The 20,529-nt window shown below is 32.7% G+C and overlaps 1 protein-coding gene across 3 annotated transcripts; it reads left to right on the forward strand.

The window, feature by feature from the left end:
• The first annotated feature begins 2,349 nt into the window (after nucleotides 1-2,349).
• On the forward strand, nucleotides 2,350-19,984 carry LOC110626385 (signal peptide peptidase-like 3). 3 transcript variants are annotated; one of them, XM_021772232.2, is made up of 15 exons: nucleotides 2,350-2,409; nucleotides 2,517-2,745; nucleotides 4,280-4,438; nucleotides 4,883-4,994; nucleotides 5,142-5,261; nucleotides 7,333-7,490; nucleotides 9,397-9,567; nucleotides 10,370-10,404; nucleotides 10,499-10,655; nucleotides 11,756-11,809; nucleotides 11,886-11,978; nucleotides 15,949-16,091; nucleotides 16,473-16,543; nucleotides 18,990-19,073; nucleotides 19,574-19,984. In XM_021772232.2, exons 2-15 carry the CDS (start codon nucleotides 2,599-2,601, stop codon nucleotides 19,696-19,698), a joined length of 1,629 nt encoding a protein of 542 aa, XP_021627924.1. In that variant the 5' UTR covers nucleotides 2,350-2,409; nucleotides 2,517-2,598; the 3' UTR covers nucleotides 19,699-19,984. The 3 variants fall into 3 exon arrangements, with proteins under 3 accessions (XP_021627924.1, XP_021627925.1, XP_043817428.1); XM_021772233.2 differs by lacking the exon at nucleotides 2,350-2,409 and having other exon boundaries at nucleotides 2,607-2,745; nucleotides 4,280-4,376; XM_043961493.1 differs by lacking the exons at nucleotides 2,350-2,409; nucleotides 2,517-2,745; nucleotides 4,883-4,994 and having other exon boundaries at nucleotides 4,307-4,438.
• The last annotated feature ends 545 nt before the right edge of the window (nucleotides 19,985-20,529 follow it).

Below are 20,529 nucleotides of genomic sequence, written 5' to 3' on the forward strand. Positions count from 1 at the left end.
CTTACAACTTTTATTAAAAATTTCAAAATTTTATCTCATCAATTAAATTCATATTTTAAATATATATTTATATAATTAATTTATAAAATATAATTTATTTTATTATTATAAAAAATTTACCATTTAATCCTTGTACAAAATTTACTATTTAATCTTTATAATATAAAAAACTCGTTAATTGATTTCTTAATTTTAAAAAATAAATTAAAATGTCCTTTACATTTAAAAGATATGCTAATTAGTATTTTTATTAGTTTTAATTGTTAAATATTTTACTATTTAGTCCTTATAATATAAAAAATTATTAATTAATTATTTAATTTTGTAAAAAAGAAGAACTTATTAGTTGGTATTTTTATTTTAGAAAATATTAAAGCATTCTTAAAGTATTAAAAAGATATTAATTAGTCTTTTCATTAGTTTAATCTATAAATATTTTACTATTTACTCTCTGTAATAAGAGAAAATTCATTAGTTGATTTCTTAATTTTATAAAAATATCTACTAATTAATTTCTTCATAGAGCATTTGAAACTTTTTTATAATGCTTAACAACTAATTTACAGAGAGATTAATTAGTAGTTTTTTAAAATTTTAAATACGTTTTAATATACTTTTTAAAATAAATGGATTAATTAATAAATTTTTTTATATTATAGAGACTAAATAATATTTTTATTTTTATAATACTTAACTACTAAAATTAGCGCAGAGACTAACCGATAGACTTTTTAAAATTTTAAAAATATTTTGATGTATTTTTCTAAGAGACTAACTAATAAATTTTTTTATATCCCAAAAATTAAATAATAATTTTTTATTATAATATCATATGTTATGTAAACATAATTTATTATTTATTTTTATGTTTAACTATTTATAAAATTATTTATATCCTTATTTTTTTACTCCATTCATCTCATAATTTCTATTTGTTTTATTTTTTCATACATATTAAGAAATGTAATTTTTTTATTAATTTTCTAATTATACTTATTTTAAAGATATTAAATTTTATAAAAATTAAAATATTTTTTAGAAATAAAATAAAATAAAATATTATTATAATAATCAATTTATATATTATTATAGTATAAAAAATGGATAATAATTTTAAAATAACTAAAAAAAGAAAAATGAATAAAAATTATGAGAAGGAAGTATTTAATATCATATATTAAAAAATACTTTTATTTCTTACTTTTATATAAAATTTATACTTATTTTTATATAAATAATTTTTTAAAAAATTATTTTTAAGAAATAATCAATAAAAATAAAAAAATAATTTTTAATTTTTTAAAAAATAAAAAATAAATAACCAACGCATCCTTAGTTTTTTTCGCATTGTTATATTTGCTTATAGAGAAGATTTTTTTCTTTAATTTTAAGATTTATCGGTTGATTAGTAATTTTTTTTATAAAAATTGTATATAAAAAATCAAATGACCAGTACCTACATAAATAAATAAATACAGCGTGCAATATTAGTATATTATAAATTTACATGATATGAATTTATTTTGGAAATTAACAGTTATATAAAATATATTAAATTAACAAATATTTTTATATTTCAAAAATATATAAATGTAAAATATTTACAAATCATTATAATAAAAATTATATTAAATGAATAACAATTCATTAATTATTTAATTCTAATAACAAAAAATAGTAACATTATTATTAATTAAAAATAATTTTTACCTATTATTTACAAAAATATGTTCTATCTTTGTTACTGTTTTTTAATTACATTTCTAGAAATATCATTATTTTTTGTTCTTTATAAATTTTGCATAAAATAATTACTTTATGAAAAATATGTATATTGTATATAAATTTATAAAATAAAATATAATTTATAGAGCTTATTTATCTTTAAATCATAAAAAATATTATATTTTCATATTCTTTTAACATATTATTAATTATCAATTTATACAATATATTTTCGATAATATAATTATTTATATTTATTAAAATATAATATAAATTTTATATTAAATGAATAATTTGATATTTTTTCTCTTAAATTGAAGTTGAGTATTTCGTTTTTATAAATATAACTAAAAATATTTTATTTTTTAATATTGAAGTTATTAAAAATTATTTTTATATTTTTAAAATTTTAATTAATTTTTTTAATTATTTTTTAATAATAATATTTAATAATAGTGTCTGGTGTATAAACAATTATCTGTTATTTGTTAATATTTAACAATTAACTATTAGTGAAATAGCTGACGTCTGTAGCAGCTACAGTTAACAGCTAATCAGAGCCTTGGTCATTCTATTATAAAAATTTCAAAAACTTAACCGTGGGGTAGCGGGTTACTTATTACTGGCCAGTTGATGCTCGCCACTACCACTGCCACTGGACCCGTTCCCCTCCTTTCTCTCCCAGTCAGTACTTTTTTTTTTCCGCTTTATTTTTCTTTTTTTTTTTTTTGTAGATAAATCCATAAAATAATAAATTAGAAAAGAAAATCTCACTTTTCATTTCTTCACAGGAAGGTGGATTGGAAGGACATTTTGATTCTCTTTCTCCCCGTTTTATCAACTGGGAGAGATTGAGCTGTGAAGCTTAAGCCCATGGCGATTTCTTCACGATCTATCTCTTTTTTGGGCGTCCTCTTATTCGTTTCTTTCTTCCTTCTCATCGGTCTCTCTTTTGCCGATGATGCCTCCCACGATGATGCTTCCCCCAAGTCTCCCGGCTGTGATCGGCCTTACAAATTGGTATGTCAATTTAATTTTATGGTTAGGATAATGTGGATTTCTGAAAAATGTTGGTTGTTTAATTGAAATTTTGTGAAAAGCTTCTGTGCATATGCAATTTTGTGTGATGTATATATAATTTGTGAGATCTGGAATTGGAGCCCTGCTTAGGGATTGTCAATCAGAATCAATTTAAACGAAGTCATTTATTTAAGGAGGTTTTTGATGTGTTCATGCGTAGAAAATATATAAAGCAAAGTGAGGTAAAGTCTTGAACGCGATTTGGAGCACGGAAGATTGTGACCTGTCAAGATATCAAATATGAAGGGATTGAGAAATCTTTAGCGTTTTGATATTTTTGTCATTTTATCATTTGGTGTTTGATGAGAAATAAGTTTATGAAGGTTGAAGAGGATATAAGGGAATGGAGTATCGCCAATGCAGCAAATGAGGGAGGTGACTTTTAATTGTGGATTTTGGAGGGTTACAATAGTAAACTACTTTTGTACAGTTGTTTGTGGGATGAATATGTGGTTATGATGAAAATGTAACCTGTTGTGGATTGATCATAAGGAAATTATTTTAATTGTTTAGTTCTTCTGTTACCTTTGTGTCTTCTAGTTTCTGTATTCATTTCGCTGAATGTTTATTGGCATGTTGGGGTTCCTTGAACAGTGGCATTTCATGGATTTTTCTTACATCTTGAACTTTATTTAAGAAAATGTCTTTGTTGAATAGTTGGCTGGAAAATATCTTTTTCACCTTCTTGTTCATTGTCTAGCAGCATGAAAGGGAAAGGTGGAAGCTTTCTATTTTGAATTATCAACTTCACATGCTCATAAAGCAAAAAATAATGTCATTCTTCAAATACTAGGATTTTAAAGGGGTTGGGATTGTAGGCCATCCCATAACTTCCTGATGCAGAAATCTATACATAATTTATTTTTCAATGCTGTTATACTGAAAAACTTCCATTTAAGTTCTTCTCATTGCTATCTTGTATACAGCCATGCTACTTCATGCCAATTGGCATTTTCTGTTTTCCTCTTTGATAAAACATTTTATTCTTAAAGGGAAAGCTTTGGCATCATGGACTGGCTACAAACTTTGTTGGTTAACCTGTGAAGAACTTTATTGAAAGTACTAAGAAATAAGTAGGTGGCCTGTTGGTTATGCAAAAAAGACGAGATGTGTTGATGACACTTAACTGGTAACTCATTTAGGTGAACTCTCCTTGTTCTGTGCTAGGCTGATAATTTTGAATGGATGCTTAAAAAATACAAAAACATTCATTTACCATGCTGATGAGCATAGAATATTTTACTATAGTGTGAGCATATTCAAGATGATGAAAATAGCTTTCATGACATGCAGAACTAGGAACACACAGAAACATAATTGTATAAACAAATATGTATGCATGTGCTATAATATATATATTGGCAAATTTTCTTTCTGTTGCATTATTATTTGTGCATCTGATTTTTGATCTAACGCTAAACGAAAAACAAAAAATTTACTCATTTATTTTATTTCTTGGCGTCAAATCATTCAGGTCAAGGTTGTGAACTGGGTTAATGGTGTTGAAGGTGAAACTTTATCTGGATTATCTGCAAGATTTGGGGCTGTGTTGCCTTTGGAGGCTGAAAAAGGTCTTAGATTGTCTGCTGTTTTCTTAAATCCCTTAACAGGCTGTTCTAGTTCCTCGTCAAAGGTTTTATAATGTTCTCTTACATATTTATTTTCTGATTAAACTTGTCTCATTATTTATTACGTTAGCATTGAAAATGATTCCAGAATTGGAATTCCTGGAGCTGTTGATTGGAAAATTCTGTTGGAAATTCCCTGGTTATCTAATTATGTTTGTTGGAAGATACTAAGTGTTCCTCGCCCACTTTAGAAAATTTCACAGATGCTAGTTAAAGTTTCAAAATAACTTGAAACGTTGAAATTCCTAGCCTTGACATAGTTTTTATAAAATACATTTAGCCCATGTTGTGGGATGATGTTTTTATAAAATATACTGAGCCATTTTTTGGGATGATGTGTCACTATACCAATTCCACCATAGCATCAAATTTCTTTGTATCAAAGGAAATGCATTCATGAACTTTTGGCTTTACAATGATGGTTATATTTCACCTTTCCTGTACCACAGCTTTCTGGCTCTATTGCAGTGTCCATACGTGGTGATTGTACCTACACTGCAAAAGCAGAAGTTGCACAATCAGGAGGTGCACAAGCTCTTCTTGTGATAAATGACAAAGAAGGTCTCATTTTAGTGCCCTTAAGTTTTCTATGTGCAAAATTATTTAAGCTATTACGTTTATCATAATGTTATGGAAATTAACATTTGTCAATATTTTTTTGTTTATTTCTTTTGATGTTTTTTGTTTTTATTGTATTCGTTCTGTTAGCGCTTGCTGAGATGGGTTGTGATAAGGACAGTGGTGCCTCGAATATTAAAATTCCTGTTGTGATGATTTCAAAGTCAGCAGGCGAATATCTGAAAGAGTCGATGGTGGGTGGACAGAAAGGTGAGTCTCTTTCAGCTCTTAATGTTGTGTTATGCATTCTCATATTTGTGCTAGATATGTTCTTCACTATTAAGGCTTGCAAAAGAAGCCGGGATATGTTGGGAATATGTGATTTGGGTCAGATAGAGCAAGTATTGATTTTGTTGACTTATTTGCTGATCCTAACTGATTTTAGGGATATGATTTGATTTGATTAGGATCCTTAATTATCTCTGTAATTATTATTTGATTATTTGATTCCTGTTTAGATATAATTCTTTGTGTTATACTCTAAATTTTTTCAAAATTCTTCATGGTATCTGAGCTTTTTCTTGATTTTAGTGTTCAAATTCAATTTTTTCCTCTTTAGGGTTTCAAAACCCTAGATCTACCTTTTTTGGTACTAACCCATCTAGGAGCCTTTCCTCCTCTCACCGCCTACACTAGGAGAATCGCCGGACGATCGCCCATCTCCGACGCCGGAAAAGCCCGCACGTGAGGCTCACGCGCCTCCCCTTCCTAGCGCGTGACCCATCGCGTCCCAGTGCGTGACCAATCACCTAGCGCTGCTTTGCCGCTCCGATCACTTCGGCGACGATTCCGACCATCTTTCTGGCCTTCCCGTGCCGCTGCCCAGTTTTTTGGTGAATTGATTGAGCTCTCTTTTGTGTACAACCTTGGGTACCTCCTATTCTTTCACAGTTCATAAATCTTTACCATGACAGAAGGTAAAAGGGTCTCGATTCCTAACTCTGATTACTCGTCCTCCGGTGCCACATCTAACTTTGTAAAGTCAGGTAATGCTTTCTCTCTTAATAATGTTCCATGGATTATCGATTCTGGTGCGAATAGACACATAACAGGCTCTTCTAAAGGCTTTCTCAATTATTTTTCTTCTCTAACCAAAGATAGTGTCAGAATTGCTGATGGCTCTTTTACTCCCATATCCGGAACAGGTTCTGTTATTTGCACATCCAACATTAAATTATTATCTGTCCTTCATGTTCCCCACTTTCCTGTCAACCTTTTATCTGTCAGTGCTATCACCAGTGCACTTAATTGTAAAATTGAATTCTTTCCTGATCATTGTATTATTCAAGAACTTCGCACAGGAAAGAGGATTGGCAATGGTAGGCTGCATGATGGCTTGTATATGTTGGAGGGTGATCTAGGTTCTTCGATATCTCAAGCCTGTTTTGGAGAAAATAAGGATGTCAATTAGGAAATAATACAGTGGCACAGGCGGTTAGGGCATCCATCATTTTTTGCCTTAGAAAAACTTTATCCTAATTTGTTTGCTAGAACTCAGTTTGATTCTCTATTCTGTGATGCTTGTGAGTATGCTAAACACACTAGAACATCCTATCCTTTGAGTCATAATAAAAGTCAAATTCCTTTTGCGACTATTCATTCTGATGTTTGGAGGCCTACTCAAACTGTCTCTTTGTCTGGTAATCGATGGTTTGTCACCTTTATTGATTGTTACACTCGAATGACTTGGGCCTATTTGATTAAAGCTAAAAGTGATGTCTTTTCTTATTTTTAATCCTTTTATAAGACGGTTTGTACTCAATTTGATACTAAGGTGAAAATTTTGCGACATCTTTGCACCAATTTGAGGGGTAGTGTTGACTTATTTGCTGATTCTAGCTGATTCCAGGGATATAATTTGATTTGATTAGGATTCTTAATTATCTCTGTAATTATTATTTGATTATTTGCTTCCTGTTTAGATATAATTTTTTGTGTATAAATAGTCATATAGACCAATTGTAAAGATTAAGATTTAAGAGTGAAATACCAGAATACTCTAAATTTTCCCAAAATTCTTCAGATTTAAAAAAGAGGGTCAGTATAAAGAGAAACCATAGAACAAGGAGGTGATTTTCTCCAAAATTTTCATGATTAATGTAGTATTTATGTGTTATAATGGAGGGTACCTGTTCACCATTGTACAAAAGTATAGTATATCTCTATCCCTTTGAAGTCTTGAAATCTGCCTGTCATAAGCATGCAGGAAATGCATACAGCAGCAAATGAAATTCAAATAAAAAGGCTAATATCTGATTGCAATTTGTTTTTTTTTATGCAGTGGAAATCAAACTATATGCACCTACTCGTCCTGTTGTGGATTTTTCAGTGGTATTTTTATGGTTGATGTCGGTTGGAACAGTGATCAGTGCTACGCTTTGGTCAGAGTTTACTGCTACTGAAGAGAGTGATAAGCACTATAATGAATTATCATCAAAGGTAATACATTATGACCTTTCCTTTGTTTGTGCTTGTGGATTTACTAGTATATCTTCTCAAGGGAGTGATATGCACGATTGTATATCTTCAAGTTTATGCCTAAGTTCTTTCCCTTCTTTGCCTAAGTCCTTTCCCTTCTTTGTGCTTGTGGATTTACTGGAGTTCTTTAGTCAGATAGCTTAGCTACGAGTAAATATCCTGTAATAGTTAAACTTGAAAATCTTGATCATTATGGAAGCCATCCCTCAACCCTAGGGAAGAAAAGAATCAATGAGGGACGTTAGGGTGATATGATAGTCCTCCTGTTCTGAGGGTTCACACCCTCAGCAGCAAGTTTAATGGCTTGCCTAGATGCAGAAGCCATCTCTATTGTAGAGAAAAAAAGAATTGATGCTGGACATTACGGTCATGTAATAAGATGCATATGCAAAACCTAACTCCTTTGCTCAAAACCAATTCAATTATAAAGGCATCCAAATTCATAGGTTTCTGTCGGTGGATCTACAGATAATCAATCACATTGTAGATTCATTTCATTTCCAGAAATATTCTTAATGCAACTGTATTGTACAAATAAAATGTTGTAGGACCAAATTAATGATCGTGACCTTGCTCAAGTTCTTTTTTGTGATTTATATATTTTTTGATATTTTTTCATTAAGCTAGTTGGCCTTATTGTTAGCCTGAATGACAAGTTGGTGGAAGTCACAAGTTGGACATGTGAATTAATTACCTCTATAGAAAAGTTTAAGTGTTTCCAATAAAAAATTCTTTTAATTCATAATTGAATCGGGTAAAACTGTCATGTAATTGCTCCTTAGAACCTTTTTAAAGTGCTAGTTACAGGCTGTTTATTCCACCATGAGAGCAAAAATTATTGCCTGTCAGAAAAAGAGAAGGGCATTCATTCCATTGACCCTGCATTTGGCAAGGAAATGCCAACTATCTTGCCTACATTGCTTGCTCTTTGCAGAAGACAAGGTATCAATGCTCGTCTTCACTTAATATAGTACGGTTTAGAGATGGGAAGGTACTCCTTTATGCATAGTGCAGCAAATCCACCAAAGGAAAAAAAGTTCATTACTCATGCTGCAAAGTTATCTGTTGTCAGTATTCACTAGTATGATGATCTCTAGTTTATATACCCGTAATGAGATTGATTCATAAGTCATAACTGCATGCCAATGTTTAGTTGGTTGGCCATTTTTAAGGCATATCTAATGAGATTTTGGAATTGTTGAAGAAATTATTTACATTTTGTAATTTGACCGCGATTTTTAATAGGCTAAGGTTTGAAGTAGTCGGCTGTAAATGCAGAAAATAATTTGGTAACGAGAATTGCATAGTTGAAAGTTATGAATCATACAAGACTTTACTGTTTAGTGGTCCCATATCCATGCTGAAAATGCCTTCAAGTACACAACGCATGGAAAATCTTAGATAAGATACATTCCCCGGCTATATTGAGGGTGATTACAGATTATTAGTAACCTCCCCCTCCCCCCAGCCCCCTGCCCAAAACTATACTAAAGTTGTCTTCTTAAATATCCTTGATGGGTGATGAATCAGTTGGATCCTCCTAGACATCAATCCTAAATTTCGCAATGCTCCCAGGACATTTATCTTTGGTTGAGACCCTTATTGTTTGTAACATATTAGCTATGAGTTCAATGTTACCCAAATAAAGAAAATATAGGGGATTGTGCATGAGAGATGGAATGCCTTCTTTTCAACACTGCAGCCTTGTTCTCTATCTCCCTGGTTTCGGTTAAAAGGATGTGTATGTGCATATATTCTCTTTCTACTCTCTCTCTCACTCCCTCTCCTTTATTTAAGTTTGAATTGTTGTTGTAATTGTGATTCAGCGTGAGGTATTTGAATATTGTGTCTCCTTTGGTTGGCTTAGGGAAATTCTTCTGCAGTCAAAGAAGAAGAGCAAGAGCACATTGATATTACTGCAAAGAGTGCTGTAGGTTTTGTCTTCACAGCATCAACTTTTCTTGTGCTACTCTACTTTTTTATGTCAAGTTGGTTTGTCTGGCTGCTGATTATACTCTTCTGCCTTGGTGGTGTTCAGGTATGAAGTTCTTTTGGAGGATGTTTTACACTAGCAGCATATGTTAGTAGCTGGTATTAGCCAAATAAAGTATTCAAGTTCATATTGCTATATGTATTTGAAATACAGGACTAAAGAATTGAATCAACTATGTTTTTTTACCAATGTGATTTGAAAATATTACTGTTGAAAAGAATGAAAAGGTAGTGTTCAACATAATTAAGATGCAGAATTGCCAGTTTCATTTTCTTTGCACACTTAGGACCTCAGATATTTACGCAGATGCAAATAATCAAAACATTCATTTCATGAATTCATCATGGTCAACATAACTATAAGGATAAAACTGGCCACTTAAACTCGTAATAGTGTTAAAACCTGTCATAGTGTTAAATTCAAAAATCAAAGACTGTTGAGTTAAATTTGGGTTTGTTAAAAAATCCTAACTGTATGCTTGATTATGGCTCTTCAACAAATATACAGACAAAACTATTGATGAGCTGCAGACTGGCTTATGATCAGACTTGCATAGCATCAGCTTGCACATATAACCGCTTACCTATATGCAGATATTTATTCTCATGCCCATGTCCTATTGAGACAGTCTAAATCACACTACGTTATTTGATTTATTGGAAATATAAATGAAAAAGGGTTTTCCCTTGTTTCTATATGCAGTATGAAATGCTTATGGACCCTGTCAGAGCAGTTTGTTCTATATATATTGTTTTGCAAGTGTGTGTTAATATTTTCAATTGCTGTGATCATATTAATTCTACATACACTTATTGAGCTATCATAATTTTATTTTATTTTTTGTCAGGGTATGCATAATTGTATAGTAACTTTGATTGCAAGGTAAATTGGAGTATAATTTTGTGCTTCTTATCTATCAGCTAATAGCATTATGTTCTACTATTTGTTCATGTCATCTTTCTTGTTTAATGAGCAGAAGGTGCAGAGATTGTGTGGAAAAGAAAGTAAATTTACCTCTTCTAGGGGAAACTTCTATTGTTTCGCTTGTTGTATGTTGTTGTTGTCTGGCATTTGCTATTGTCTGGATTGTGAATCGGCGGACATCATATTCGTGGATTGGGCAAGATATTCTTGTAAGTTTCATGTGCGAGTATAGGTTAGTTTTGGATGCATTTTTGTATTGTAAGGAAATGACTGCTGTTGCTAAGTACGAAACTTCTAAAATCTAAATACTTTGTTAAAAGAGTTAAATGTAAATGTGATGGCACTGCTAGAAGAATAGGTAATCATGTGCAAATTATGGCTGCATGACAGGGCTGGTTAATATAGTTGTATTTATTTTGTGTATCTATTGAAACAATTCATTTTGAAAACTTGTTATCTGAATTGAGTACATGAAGTATGTACTCAAGTTCCTGTTTGTTTTTTTTTTCTTTTTGGAGCAATTCTACCAGTGGAAGTGCAAAAAGTAAGAGTGAAATGAGAAAAAAATTATATTGACTCTAATAACATTTTCTATTTGAGAATTGATATGGATGATGCCACTAAAATGAATGAGACTGCACTATTGCATGCGTGGGTTTTCTACATAATATAACACATCTTGCATAGAAACCCAAGCCACATAAGTTCATAGTTTCTGGTTGTATGGTGCAGTCTAAGGGAATAAAACGTCATGATGATAACATAACAGAATTCTAGTTATGACAACAAAATGCACCATTATATAACTTTTACTATGATTTTTGGCTGATCCTCTATCATTTAGTTGGTATTTTTATTAAATGCGTACCATTCAATGGGAAGTAAAACCTTGGGCTCCACTTTAACCTTATCTTGCATAGAAACCTAAGCCACATAATTTTATAGTTTCTGGTTGTATGGTGCAGTGCAAGGGAATAAAACCTCATGATGATGACAGAACTAAATTCTAGTTAGGAGTTAGGACAATGAAATGCACCCTTATATAAGTCTTACTATTATTTTTTGGCTGATCCTCTATCATTTTGTTGTTACTTTTATTAAATGCATACTGTTCAATGCAAAGTAAAACCTTGGGCTCCAGTATAAAGAAGAGCTGAAAATGAGAAATAAAGGTTTATGCTTTTTCTACATACTAAGAGATGGTTTTGTGCAGTATGTTGTACATTTGAATTGTTGAAGTTAGGTAGGACTTTAAATGACTTCCCCTCACCTGTGATTCCTTGCTGAATAATGGTTTTCTTGTTGTCAGGGTATCTGCTTGATGATAACTGTCTTACAGGTGGCTCGATTGCCTAATATTAAGGTATCTAGGCTTTTATTTTGTCATGCATTTATGAGATTTTTCTGGCTTTGTTCGTAATATTGTTGTTACAATGCAGGTTGCTGCTGTACTTTTATGTTGCGCCTTTGTTTATGACATCTTTTGGGTCTTCCTATCCCCAATAATTTTCCACCAGAGTGTTATGATTGCTGTAAGTATTGGCCTCTTTTTTGATGTTTCTTTTGGCTTTCAAGTTGAGTGCTAAAAGATTTGGGTTGACAAGGAAAATCAATAATTGTGGTTTATATGTTTAAGATCAATTCTTTCTTTCTTTCCTCTTTCTTTTTTTTTTTCCCTTTTTTTTTCTATCTTTTTTCAGTTAGATCTTAGATGTACAAAATACGAAGCCAAGAACTGTAATTCGTGAATCTTTGGCATGTGAAGTAAGCATTCTGATGCAACAAAATGATTCCACTAAGCATAATCTTCAATGTCAAATTCCAATTGAATTGCTTTGAGAGAAAAATGCGAGAGTGAATTGGCTGAGAAATTCTGAACTGAACTTGGAATATTAAATGCATTTATTGGGAAAATGAACAGTGAATATTCAATTGATGTGCAAATAATATTTTTCACTCATCTGCTAATTTATTTTTGTAACTGTTGATGATGTGCCTTGAATATATAATATTTTGTAATTCTTTCTCTGCTGTCATCAAGTGAGCTAACTAATATATCTTGATGATTCATGAGAAATTACTCAACTTACTTTCAATTATTCGATTATCTTATAGGAATGTCTGTGTAGCGTACCAATCTAGTAGGAAGGTAGGAGCAGAGTACTGAAAAGATTAGATTATAGAGAAGAGGGAAGGAAGGAAGAAGGGAAGAATAGAGAAAGGACAAAGAGAAAGAGGGAGAGAGAAAAGAAGAGAAGCAGTGATTGTATATTTCATTTTATTTCTATACATATCATGCTTTACAGTATATTGTGATATCATAACAGAATGTGTAACAAAAATAAGAATACTCTTGTGATTGAAATACTAAACCACTTCCCAACGCATTCTTCCAAATAACAACAACTTATTCCTGCGATAGTATGTGACAAGTCCCTCCCCTTCAGCGCATTCTCGTCCCCAAAAATGATAAAATTCTGAAAATTGTTGAGCAATAAAAGAAGGCATCTTTCCAAGTTGAATTCACTGATGGGTACTGCTACCATTTAATGAGCTGGGGCACCACCTTGACTCCTTGATAGCTGGTTCTTGTGTTAACGACCTTCTTGAGAAAGACTTCAAAATGTCTGTCTTTCAATTTAGGGAGTGTGTGAATTGCAGCAGGAGGAGGGAGGGTTGACAAATTTCTTAAGCAGTGAAACATGGAATACGGGATGAATGATACTCTCAGCAAGTAAGGCTAGCTTATACGCTACTTTCCCAATCCTTTCAATGATTTGAAATGGACCAAAGAAGCGAGGGGATAGCTTCATAGAAATCTGTGGTTCCAATGACTTCTGCCTATAAGGTTGTTATTTTGAGTAAACCCAATCAGATACTTGAAATTCCCTTGCTGTCCATTGGTTATCAGCTCACTGTTTCACCTTGTTCCTTGTGGCAGCAAGTTGGTTTTGCAGATAAACATTCATTTCCTTCCTTTCCAATACCATATCTTCAGCAATCGCAATAGGGACTCAACTGAATTAATGTTGTGGAAGGGAGGATTTGCATTGAACAAGGCTTTGAATGGGGACATTTTGATGGAAGTATGGTAGCTAGTATTGTATCAGTATTGAGCCAATCCCAACTGCTTGTACCTAGCCTTCAGTTTCTGAAGAATTCATACAACGAAGATAGAATTCTAAAAATTGGTTCAGTTTTTCAGTTTGGTTGTGTAACTGTGGGTGATAAGCTGTACTGAAGTGAAGATAGCATTCTAAACATTGGTTCAGTTTTTCAGTTTGGCCGTCTAACTGTGGGTGATAAGCTGAGTGCCAAGTTTCTTCATTAATTCCTTTCAAAAAATACGTATGAAAATTTTGTTCTGGTGCTCCATACAATTCGAACGGCTGATTGAAGTAAATCTCAACCAAAGAGCTTGTCGAGAATGGATGCTTCAAGGCAATAAAATGTCAGAACTTCGTGAATCTATCAATAACTACCCATATTGTATCATAACCTGTGGGCCTTGGTAACTTTTCAATAAAGTCCATCGATATATGCTGCCAAGCCTGAGATGCGATGGGTAGAGGCTGGAACAGGCCAGGTGGAGTATACTGTTCAGTTTTACAATGTTGATAGATATCATAAGCTCGAACCCATTCTGTGACCATACCTTGAATACCCGACCAATAGAAATATATTTTAATTCTCTTGACAGTGGCTACTATTCCAAAATGTCCCCCAGTTGGACTATTATGGCACTCGATAATTGTCTTTTGTCTATGAGTTGAAGAAATCTCCACATAAATTTGGCCATTATAGTTTAACACTCCACCATGTAGTGATTGTGAAACTAAGGAAATAGTTACCTGAGAAACTAACTCATCTTTATCATAGGAAGTGAGAACCTCTTGTAACCATGAAGGAGAACTTGATGATAAACTGAGTTGGTGAACTGCAGCTCTTTTCCCTTCTGCCACTTTATTCTTGACCCTTTTTTATATTGAATTGAATAGTAAAGTCCTAGTAATTTCACAACCTCCTTTCCCTTGCTGTGATAAGGCATCTGCCACTTTATTCTCCACCCTTTTTCATATTGAATTGAATAGTCAAGTCCTAGTAATTTGGTTCAACTGACTACTTATCTTAATTTGTTCATTCCTTGATTGGTCATGTAATCGTTGTTGCTCAGTACGAACTTGCTCGTGTAAGTGTTGTTACTCCTTTTGGAACGACTCAAACTGGGCATTATAATTGGAGTTCATCGTCTCAATCCTTTGGCTGAGTGCCAATATTTGTTCCTCTATTAAAATTGCTTCTGGTTCTTCCACTGATGGTGTTTGGTTCCACTTTGTACTTCAGCTCATATTCAGCTATTTTTTAAAGAAGTTTGTACCACAGGGCAGAATCGTTGCTCTGACACTAGTGTAGCATACCAATCCAGTAGGAAGGTGGGAGCAGAGTAATGAAAAGATTAGAGTATAGAGAAGAGGGAAGGAAGGAAGAAGGGAAGAATAGAAAAAGGAAAGAAAGAAAGGGAGAGAGAAAAGAAGATAAGCAATGATTGTATATTTCATTCTGTTTCTGTACGCATCATGCCTTACTATATATTGTGATATCATAACAAAATGCATAACAAAAATAAGAATATTCTTTTAATTGAAATACTAAACCACTTCCCAGCACATTCTTCCAAATAACAAGTTCTTCTAGAACTTCTTATTCCTGCGAGAGTATGTGACAGTCTGTTCCCTCTATTCTCCAGTGATGTGCTTAATAGTTCAGTAATAAGTTTGCACGCATCTTATGACTGGATATTGAGTTGATGTATGGTTTCTTCAATATTATTTTGCTGAATCTACTTTGTAAGAAATTAACAGCCAATTGAAGTCATACGTTTATATAGTTGAAACTATTTGAAATGAGGTATGAAAATCTTTTGTAGAGGAATCTGTCAGCTAGAAGTTGCTACTAAGTTATCCACCATGTTTAACCACAATGTTCTTTTATGATTCCTCAATCTCAACCAAATTGCCTGTTTGGTGCTTACACACACACACACACACACACATTTATGATCATCTGAAATTGTCAACCTTTATGGTCAGAATCTAAATGTCCTTTTCCACCTATTTTGTCAAAAGACCTAATTTCTTTGGAGCTGTTGGTCAACATTGCACACTCTTAGAAAAATCCAAGTTGGTCTGTTTTTGCCCTAGGTAAATGGGTTGTTGTCCAACTACTTCATACATCATTTAGTGGAACTTGCTGATTTCTTGGACAAGCCAGGACAAGCCAATATATTTATTTTTTAAAAGAGCTAAGCATGTTTATTGATTGCATTGTATGGTATCAGTGTTAAAAAGTTTTTGAAAGTCAATTTACCTTGCATTACTCACCCCTTTATGTAAACTCCTTTCCATTAGTATTTTTATTTTAAAATTTGATATTTCTGTTGAAGAGGTTTTCATCTTAATCTATGGAAAGTTTTCTACGATGATATATGTCCCTATTTTATAGGTGGCTCGAGGTGACAACAGTGGTGGGGAATCCATTCCAATGCTTTTGAGAGTTCCTCGATTCAGCGATCCTTGGGGGGGTTATAACATGATTGGATTTGGAGACATTCTTTTTCCTGGTTTGCTTGTATCATTTACTCGGAGGTACTGCTTAATGTTTGTTTCATTGCTGTCCTCCCCCCTCCCCCAAATCTCCTTGGAGGGTTGGAGGTTGTTTTGATGAAGGATTGTTTTAGACTCTTCCTGCATCTGAAGCTACTTGTGTTTGGAGGAAGGAGATATTTTAGAGTTTAAAGAACAGTTCAAGTGAGATTTTTTTGAATGGACCTAATTACATATTAGAAATTTAGAATATGATAGAAAACGGTTATGGTCCCAGGAAGAGTGCAACGTCTGTGAAACCTGGAGTTCAAAGTTTCACCAAACTGTTTTAATGTGTGATTTTGCTATAATTTTTCTGTATGGTAATTTGCTCTTTCCATCTTCAATGTTACTCCTCCTCCCCCCTTTCTATGATTGTCTCAGATATGACAAAGCAAATAAGAAGAGCGGGACCAATGGATATTTTCCTTGGTTGGTAATTGGCTATGGATTTGGTGAGCATTCTTGCATCATTTTTTTTTCTCTTTTGATTACGTTTTCATTAAGAGGATTTCTCTTTAACTGCAAGATTAGAACATCTAGTATTTTGATTCTGCATTATTGCATGTCTGGAATAAGAGATTCAATTTACAATTTAAAGTGAAATCTAGCTTTATGTCATCTAAGGCATTTTGGTTAAGGATAATTTTCTTGATATTTTCTTAGATTTTTGTCTGTAGCTGGTGTAATTTTAGTGTTTTTAATTTTTTCCTCAAGAAAATGTAGGGTTTATTAAATTTTTTGTACTTTTTTAAGTGGTCCCACATCTTTGATGAACAAGCTTAACGAACTTTAAATGCAATTAAATGTAATCTTAGTAGTGCTAAGTTGACAACATGCAGATTGTCTTTCTTAAATGTAATCTTAGTAATGGTAAGTTGGTTGATAACATACAGATTGTCTTTCTTTTTCTTTTTCTTTCTTTTTGTTTTTTTATACATAATGTTGGATTATCAGCGTATTATCATTGTTTTTCATGCAAGGAAAATTATGCAGCTAACTCGGCCAATAGCTTCATAATGGTAACAAAATATAGAACTTCTATACAGATATAGACATCACAACATCAAAACCTGTTGCCTATGTTAAAATATCTTAATGACTGAGACTAAGATAACATAAGAAAATGAAGTGCAGAACACTTTTGAGATCATAGGAAACCTATTTTAGATTTTGTTTCTTGAAGTTTCTGTCCCAGCAGCAACAACTCTCATCTCATCACCCCAGCAACATTGATTTACCTTAGTTTAGGTAGTCAAAAGGCAAAAAGACAGTCAAGGCGATAGATCCTTTTATTGCCCGAGGCACAAGGTGTCCCGAAGGAACTCCTAGCCCTCCCAAGGGGCAAGACCTTCCGTAAGCCAATGGATTATGAAGGGCATAAGTGAGAGAAAAGTATGAACTGGTGACCAAGTTCATAAATATGAAAGATGGAGAAGTTTGGATTGATAGGCACTTACATAATTAAGGAATAGTTCAAGGGGTAATAGAGAAGTGTAATATTTTTATATTTATATAATAATAGGGCTGTGACGACTTGAGCATTGTAATATCTCCTGCTGTAGGAGGAAACTCAAATAACGCTTTACAGAAGTATGGTGTTGGCTCGCCACCGTCCTCCATGCTCATCTGAGCTCCCTGGTTGTCTAGACTAGGAGATGGCCATTGTTCTTTAGCAAGAAAAAGCCCAGTGTCAAGTCTATGAACATTGTGGAGCCTGAGAAGCCCATAGAACATTCTCATTCTAAGGTTGAGGTTAATCTATAGGGGTACCCATTCGGTATGAACATTTTGGAAGACATGTGTCTGCTTAGTTTTAATCACAGTCAGGAGTCCCATATCCGATTAAACACAATGACAGACATTCTGTCTTGAGAGATATCCATGTTTGCTTGAGTTGGATATTCACATAAAAGATTAAGCTAAGAGTGAAATTGAGTTGAAGTTTGGCTGGTCTGGAGAGGGAAATCTAGGTGCCATGCAATTCAAATGTCATGTTAGAAGCTAGGATTGTTAATATTAGCTGCATAAGAAGCGCTTCAGTGAGTTGAGGAAGGATAAACACTCAATTAAAGCTGTCAGTGTCGAAGATAATTTAAAAAAAAAACTTAGAAAAATAATATAAGAGAGAGAGAAAGCAAAAACTATAGGAAAATTCATTGGAGAAAAACAAATCTACTTAAGGATACGACAGTTATAATTGGGACCATTAGAGCAGGAAATTCACTTTGATTAGACTGCTCATCGTTGGCAGCCTTTTTACTTGAAGAAACCCTTGGCTACCAACCCAAGAGGAGAAAGAACTTGTAGTAATAGTTGATTCAGTTTGATTCTGTGACATTGCAAGTGATTCTTATTCCATGAACAATTCCACTATTTAAAAAACCACTATTCAGAAGCAGTTAGGAACTTCAAGCCATCATTACTTCCAGAAGCAGGAAGGTTTAGGATCATCCTTCCTCTTATTGCCTTTACTTAACAAATAATTATCTGAAGTTATATACCTTTGATATCCAACCTTTCTGGTTTCAATAACTATGGTCCATTCCTCGGTCTCTTTCTTTGGTAAAATCATTGAAAAGCGTCTATAGACATTGGCTTAGCTGCTCAAGACAATTTGCCATCTGAATTAACAAGCTCATAAATGAGATAATATTTCTTTCTTGTCTTTTAGCATTTAACTGAAAGAATTTAAATATTATTGAATTCGGAATTCTCAATTTGTTCTATTCAATAATGTTACTTTGTACTATTGAAACTATATAACGGGAGGTGACATGTGTATATACATATATTTTTTATCTCCCTCCACTAATGTTAGTCAAATTTATTGCTTCTGAGTTGGTACATAAATTATATTTCTCTTTTTGATGGTAACTAATAAGGAGCTCATTGTTGCAGGTCTTTTCCTAACATACTTAGGTTTATATCTAATGGATGGGCATGGTCAACCTGCACTCCTCTATCTTGTTCCCTGTACCCTAGGTGATTATATTAAATTTTGAACTGACTTGTGCTCTATTATGATGTAATTAGTAAGTACTTAAATTGAAACGGTAAAGAAGTTATGCTTTTTAGTTATATTATTTACAAAATATTGGCTGTGTTGATAGTTGTAGTAATATTTGACGGAGGTTTTGGCACTTGGCAGCATTGTCTTAGGTGGTGGTGGTTCAATGATAGCATGTAGGAATAGGCATTATTCAGTCACTAAAATACCCAGATCAAATTGATTGAATTCTATCATTTGCTGACTTTTCCAGTTTAATTTATATATGTATATATACTCTCAACATTTTAAGGGATGTTTTATTTCCCTTGGAATTAAGAGCCAGAAACAGAAGCATTATCAATGTACTAATTTGTTCCTCCTTTGTCTGCTGGTTTGCTTGTCAAAACTGGAACTCTTATATGCTTGTTTTTCTTTTCTTTTTTTTTTTTTTTCTCTGAAACTAATCAATATTTAATTTGGACATTGTAATTAGGTGTATGTGTGATATTCGGTCTGGTGAGAGGAGAGATAAAAGAACTCTGGAGTTTTGATCCAGAATCTTCTTCATCATCGTCGTCATCATCATCAGCTACAAGAAATGCTCCTGGGGATGCTTGAAGTGACTCTCTCTGAAAAGTGAAGGAAAAAAAATGCAGAGGAAATCACAATTGTTGCAAAGATTTGCATTGGTGAAGTGGTTGGCTCCATGTTATTCTTGTAATCTTAAACCTTAATCTGTCCATAGCTGTCTTATTCAGGTAGAATAGTTGGCGGTCTGCAAGTCTTGATTTCGTTTACCTTTGGACATTGTGCCAAATGTATATTTTTTACGTTGTAGCAAATGGGTCAATTGTTCCCACTGATGCCCATGTCTAATGTTTCTGCAACTTTGTTTTTTTGAGCATTTCCCCTGTTTTACTTGATCCTCTTGAATTACAATTCTCTGTATGAAGTTGTATTCAGGTACCAGATTGGTGGGTTCGACCTTGTCTAACTTGAAATTGAACAAGTAGTCAGTTTAATTCAGGTGAAAGTTCCTGTTTTATTTGAAAAATCAGAGTTGATTCAAGTGAATTGACTGAGCAATATGTAAATCGGCTAATCGAGCTGTGTTTAAAATGAGTCTACTACTCTACTTAAAAATAAAAAAAAAATTCTGAGAGGAATTGAATCCCCAATCTGATGCATATAGTAATATGTTACTAGTGAATTTTATTTTTTCAACACATATTAAATAGTAATATTGGTAAGTCAATACATAAACTACTATTTAAAAAAAAAAAGTCTACAATTTGAAATAAAAGAAAGGAAAAAGAAATTTTTTTTTATGGAACTACGGAAGTAGTATTATTTTCTCTATTTTAAATATTTCTTAAAAATTTAATAAAACATTAACTAATTTATATATAGAAAATAAATAAGTTAAAACTTGTCTAAATTCCAGCAGAA

The sequence above is a fragment of the Manihot esculenta genome, chromosome 11 (assembly GCF_001659605.2).
Source record: "Manihot esculenta cultivar AM560-2 chromosome 11, M.esculenta_v8, whole genome shotgun sequence".
Classification (NCBI taxonomy): Eukaryota; Viridiplantae; Streptophyta; class Magnoliopsida; order Malpighiales; family Euphorbiaceae; genus Manihot; species Manihot esculenta.

Excerpts from the sequence above, each read along its gene's own strand:
- LOC110626385 (XM_021772232.2), top strand. The coding sequence starts at position 2,599 with ATGGCGATTTCTTCACGATCTATCTCTTTTTTGGGCGTCCTCTTATTC. Across the intron at positions 5,262-7,332 it reads GATGGTGGGTGGACAGAAAG|TGGAAATCAAACTATATGCA; the intron begins GTGAGTCTCTTT and ends TTTTTTATGCAG. Across the intron at positions 10,405-10,498 it reads ATAGTAACTTTGATTGCAAG|AAGGTGCAGAGATTGTGTGG; the intron begins GTAAATTGGAGT and ends TTTAATGAGCAG.